At 56.5% G+C, this 5,765-nt stretch overlaps 1 protein-coding gene across 1 annotated transcript in view; it reads left to right on the forward strand.

Annotated features, from left to right (window-relative positions):
* Window positions 1-10: 10 nt before the first annotated feature.
* Window positions 11-5,765, forward strand: part of LOC105305677 (solute carrier family 22 member 1-like) — a 31,009-nt gene continuing 25,254 nt past the window's right edge. The window contains exons 1-5 of the mRNA XM_023523445.1: window positions 11-114; window positions 795-949; window positions 1,822-1,990; window positions 3,193-3,307; window positions 3,500-3,606. Coding sequence (XP_023379213.1) covers window positions 11-114; window positions 795-949; window positions 1,822-1,990; window positions 3,193-3,307; window positions 3,500-3,606 — 650 coding nt within the window. The remainder of the gene's footprint in view (window positions 115-794; window positions 950-1,821; window positions 1,991-3,192; window positions 3,308-3,499; window positions 3,607-5,765) is intronic.

A 5,765-nucleotide genomic window follows, 5' to 3' on the forward strand; every position in this document is an offset into this window, starting at 1 on the left:
GGGCGAGGAGATGTGGGCTTCCCACGAGAAGTTCCTGCACTTAGTAAAGGGCGAGGACGTCTATGGGCTGGTGTGGGTGGCACGGGGAAGAGGCGGGACGTTGGAGGCGAGGAGGTACGGCGCGGACGAATGAAGCGTTAGGTTGGAGTCTCGAAAGGATTATGGCAGAGAAAAGCAGAGGACCTGCCGGGCCAAGGCAGAGCGCCTAGGCGCGGGCGAGGTCATCGCGGTGGCACGTGACCTGGTCCCTTGCTTCCTTCCTTCCTAGCAGAGACCGTGGGATGAGTTACAAAAGACTGATCAATAAAGCATGATGCGTGGATGAAGTTTAGCAAATTATTTGCCCATTTCATTCTTGAAAAAATGGAAGAAAGTTCTTAGGAGTTATGTCATTAGAACGGAATATTTTCCCAGAAAACCTTTTATGACCATTGATGAGACTAACTATATGAAAAGCCTGGTTTCTGGGCCGTGCTGTTACCTCTTGTTAATAATAGGACAGTCTGGTACATACAAAGGTCCCGTGAGGAGATGAGCTGGGAGGGCCCACGAGGGGAGCCACCGTCCTCGGCTGACGTGTCGCATTGCCAAGAGCAACCAGGGTTCCTCTTTAGGGTGATTTAATTAACCTCAAAAAGCTGCTGTTCGCTGAGGACGGACGAGGCTGGGACTTCATGTGGGACGGGGGTATCTGATAGACCCCAGTCCCTCGGGAACGCGGTGACGTGCACGTGCCCACCGACCTCGAATACTCAACACCCCTGCCTCCCCTCCCTGTCCCCTTGCCTCTGAAGGTTCGGCCGTAAGTTATGTCTCTTGGCCACGACCCTCATCAGCATCGTCTTCGGCATCCTCATGGCCATCATGCCGGACTACGCGTCCCTGCTCCTCTTCCGCCTGCTGCAGGGGCTGGTCAGCAAGGGCAGCTGGGCGGCTGGTCTTACCATGAGTAAGCATCGCCGCCCGGGGGCCCGTGGGTTTTCAGGAGCCACAGAGTCAGGTGGGGGGAAGAATGGGATGGATCCACATGTGTAGCCAGTGTCACCTCTGCAGGAGGGCCCTGCCCAGCGCCCCGAACTCACTCCCAGTCACCTTCCCTCAGCCACACGGTCATCTCCTCACGGTCCTCTCTGTCTGGGGCCTGCCATCCTGGTGACGTGCGCCTGGCTCCCTCACCTGCCCGAGGCCTTTTCCAGATCCCATCCCCGGGGCCCTCCCCACCGCTCTCTGAAAATCCGCAGCCCCTCCGCCCCGACTCTCCCGAGTCTGCTGCCACCACTTAACTACTCGTGCCCCCGTCACGTGTATCGGATTCTGACCAGGCATCTAATGTCCTCACTTGTCGTTTGTATTGTCTGTCATCGCTCGTGAGAGTGCGAGACACGAGAGCAGAACTCTGCCCCCTGAGTTCATGATGCGTCCCCGACACCCAGAGCAGCGGGTCCCTGGTAGGCGCTCCAAGATATTTGTTAGATTAATGAACACTCCTGCGGTCATGAAGAACATTCTAGCTTGGTCTGGAGCTTACAGGAGGAAGACTTGGCTAGGGAGAGCCACAGAGACTTAGAATGAGAACTCTAGATGGCCAATGAGGGGACGAGAAAAGGGACAGCTAGAGAAAAGTGGGGAGCCTGAGCCGAGTGGTATCAGCAGCACGTGGGGAGGAAGGTGGGATTTGAGCCTGGTCATCATTTGGGAACAGGAGAAATGGAGGACCCACGGGGAGCAGGCAGTGGGGGCTGGGCTGGGCTCACGAAGAGGAGAGGAAAGGCTGGGGGTGCCCTTCGAGGAGCCCGGACAGTGACGTGTCTCTTGTTTCAGTCACAGAGTTCGTGGGCCTGGGCTACAGAAGAACGGTGGTGATCCTGTACCAGATGGCCTTCTCGGTGGGGCTGGTGCTGCTCTGCGGGGTGGCCTACGCCCTCCCCCACTGGCGGAGGCTGCAGCTGGCCATGTCCCTGCCCACCCTCCTCCTCCTGCTCTGCTTCTGGTACCACCCTGCCAGTCCCAGAACCACGCCCAGTTAGACTGCACGCTGACCCCGCCCGCCCACGGGCCGTCCTCCCGGCGGCCAGCATGTACCACCGCACATGCCACGTGGGGTGTCCTAATATTACAGCCTGGCCCTCCGTACGCAAGGACCTACCCTCAAATGGAGCCCTCCACATAGAGACAGGCGATGCCGCAAGGCGGACAAAAGTCCACCTGGTCACCTAGCGGCCATTTGAATGAATGAATGAATGAATGGTTGAATGAATGAAACATTCTCCGGGGAGTGTGCACATTCGGCCCTTATGAATCAGAACCAGCTCAAATGAGTGCTGTTAATTTGATCAGCCGTGAGTGCCTGGCAGCGTCTGAGGAATAAGCAAGTGGGCAGATGAGTTTTCACTGCGGGAGAGGGAATCGCGGGCCGCAGAGAGGGAGGTGGAGAGAAATATCTCATCAGTGTGTACCATTTGTCACCGTTTTGCTGGAGACGGGTCTTATCTGTGGGTGGCACTGAGTAGACCGGAGCTCCGCGGGTCTAAGTGTTGCACATTTACATTCAGGAAGAGCCCGCTTTCTCCTTGTCAGTGAGAAACGAGGGGCGGTCCAGTGGGCAAGGACCCCCTGGCGGAGTCTGGACAGTCGATCAGGGCGGGGCTGTGGCTGAGCGTTTTCAGAAGCCGTTAGGCCAGAGATTCCCAAAACTTGAGCTGTAACATCTTCGCCCTATTTGAAATATACAGCATGGGGTCCATTTGGTGCTAAAGGAAAGTGCATACAGCTTTTGTTTTGGAGAGCTTCTGAGACTTCGCCAACAGCCCTTGAATACATGGAGACATCCTGCCGTAACACAGGGGTGGAGCATCCATTATGTGTGAGGAATTTCCCAGGGGGACAGGCTGCTATAGCTTCCAAGACAGAAAGGGACCCCTGCCCCATGGAATGAAGGCTGTGGAGGGCCAATGCCTGTTTGGCCTATAAACCTGAGCAGGTGGCACTGAGCGTACCAGCCGCTGTGTGGGCCTCTCGGGCCAGCACACGCTGACTCCAGATCCTTGTCCACCAGCTGCTTTGGCTGCTTGAAAAATTCCTGGCGTAGTGTGAGGAGAGTGAGCTGCTCCCCGCAACGGCCTCACTCTGCTCAGGGCTGGACATTGGATGAGCTGTGGGAAAATGCCACCTGCTGGTGATTTGTGTCCACAGGTATGTGCCTGAGTCTCCCCGCTGGCTGTTATCACAAAAGAAGAACACTCAGGCAGTAAAGATATTGGACCGTATCGCCCAAAAGAATGGCAAACCAACTCCTGCTGACCTAAAGGTGACGAGCGAGCAAGGGGGTTCTCAGGTTGCTGAGTTGTGTGTGTTTGATGACTTAGAGGCGGGAGGGCAGGGTGGAGTTCGGGGTAATGGACGCAGAGTGTAGCCACAGCACTGGGGACCTCGAGGGGACCCTGAGGGCTTTTCCTCCTCACGGCAGTGTGGACGCCATGATGCTCTGACTCCCTTCTAGATGCTCTCCCTCAAAGAGGACGCCACCGAAAAGCTGAGCCCTTCGTTTGCTGACCTGTTCCGCACGCCACTCCTGAGAAAGCACACCTTCATCCTGATGTACCTGTGGTAGGGGGCCTTCCCTTCCCTCCCCTTCCTCCAGATGGAATCAGCATGCTGCCCACGCACGTGCGCGCGCGCACACACACATACGGGCACACGACAAAGGGAGGGACCGGCGGGGGGCGGGGGAGCACGAAAAAGGTTTTAAGGTGGTTTTCAAGTGGTTAAAGAGCTCTTAGAAAGTCGCCCTCGTTTCTCCCTTGAGGACTGAAAAGGGCAGAAGGGCCTCATTTTAGTAAGAGGGTCTGACGTGCGGGAGGTTGGCAGTGGCCCCGGCGAGCTATGTCCGAGCGTTGCCTCTAACCCCACGTGGCCGGTCTTCTGGGCACAGCCAGGTGCTGACCAGCACCATGAGATTTCGTGGCTCCTGGCTCTTTTGAGCAGAGTATCCCTCCCTGTTTTAGAGCTTTGGAGACCCCTCCCGAGAGTGTCTACACTTTTGTCACCCACGGGTTAGGATACTCACGCACACGCACGGCTTCACCCATGTGCCCCCGGGAGCCCCCGCCGCTGCCGCCTCAGCGGATGCTGGGTCAGTGTGCCAACGTCAGGGCTTTCTCCTCAGCGTGAAGGTGGTTCTGGTTATCCGCCCGCCCAACACCTGGCCTCAGCAGCTGGACTCCGGGCCCCCAGGCACCCCATCAGCTGCTCTGGGCTGGCACACTTGTTTGCACGTCCCTGTAAGGCTTTACTGGAAGTCAGGGTCTGAACTAACGGGGCGGTTCCCGGCACACTGTAGACCCCCCCAAAATACTTGCTGAAGGGTGAAGTATGAATAAGCACCACTCCGTCCCAGGTTCTGTAGACACAGGCTCGCTGTGCCCTGTCTCTGCCCACCAAGCACCCTCCGTGTCTCCGTGCTGCCCAGAGCCCTGCGTCCAGCCACAGGGTGGACAGGCCGGCGGGGAGCCTCGGCAAACACGCGGCTGCCTGGGATGCTCGGTGTTCCGGGCAGCAGCGTCCCTTCCCTTCCGGGCGAGGCCCCCCACTCCTAGCGGCTCCGCCCCCCGTCTGTCCCCTAACGCAGGTTTTTGACTGTTTCCTTGCGCCCCTCCACCCACTCCTTTGGCGAATTTTGCTCGTTCTTGAAAACGTGTCCAGAGTCACTCACTTCTCATCACCTGCGCCCCTAGTTCCCTGCTAAAGGATCGTCAGGTCTTGCCCGTGTTCCTGGAGACGCGCAAACGCCCACCGCCGCTGGCTGTAGTTTTAACGTGTACACGCAGTTCATGGGTTCTGCCAGAAGGTGGCAGCCCTGCACATTCGGTAATGGGCTTGCTTTGTTTTGGACAGGAAAATCTAGGTCGTGCATTCCTTTCTCCCAAATCAATCTCTGAGTTTGCAGGAAGCTCCTTCCTTCTTGTTCTCTTGACACTTCTGTCTAGTTGGGAGGAATTTGGGACCAGAAACGAAAGGGTCCCAATGCTTCTCTGGGCGCAGCTTTATAAAACCAGGGGGTTTATTAATGAGAAACATCGGCTGAGAGAGAGAGCTCGGTTTTGGAGCGGATAGGCAATTTACATGCTGGGAGAAGACAGTAATTTCTTATCAACCAAAGTTTCTTCTCCCAGTGCAAGTACCAATATAATCATAAAATGTTTCCAGCCCCTCAAATTATACGATCTTTCTAAAAGTGTCCCACGGGAGTCTCTAAATTTCCTCCTGAGCGAGCGCAACTTTGAGGCTGGTCCCATCAGTCTGTGTGCCATACTCCAAAACGTGGCTGTTCTTTCCTGGGACGCAGAGGGAGGGTCGTGCAGCCGGGCGTGGGGTGGAAGAGAGTCAGTGAACAGCAGCGGGAAGAGGCAGTATGGAGTGATGGAGGGCGCAGCACTGGAGGTGGGGAGGCTGGGCTGGCGTCTCCGCTTGCTTTTGTTCTGGATGCTTGATCTCGGAAAGATGGCAGTGACGACCATGAAAGCATCTTTACCGAGCGCTTACTATGTGCTAGGAACTATACTGAGGACGTTTTATCCACTCACGTCGTGAATACTCAAGACAAACCAATGGGGTAGGTGCTATGATCATCTCATTTACCGATGAGGGACTCGAGGCACAGAGAGGTGGGTTAATTTACTAGAAGTCACACAGCTCCCACAGCTGTCTGATTCCTGAACCCGCTTGCTCGCCGCTGTCTTCTGCTCGTCCCCCCAGGGGCCTGTGGG

This window comes from Pteropus vampyrus, unplaced genomic scaffold (genome assembly GCF_000151845.1).
Source record: "Pteropus vampyrus isolate Shadow unplaced genomic scaffold, Pvam_2.0 Scaffold392, whole genome shotgun sequence".
NCBI classification, from domain to species: Eukaryota; Metazoa; Chordata; class Mammalia; order Chiroptera; family Pteropodidae; genus Pteropus; species Pteropus vampyrus.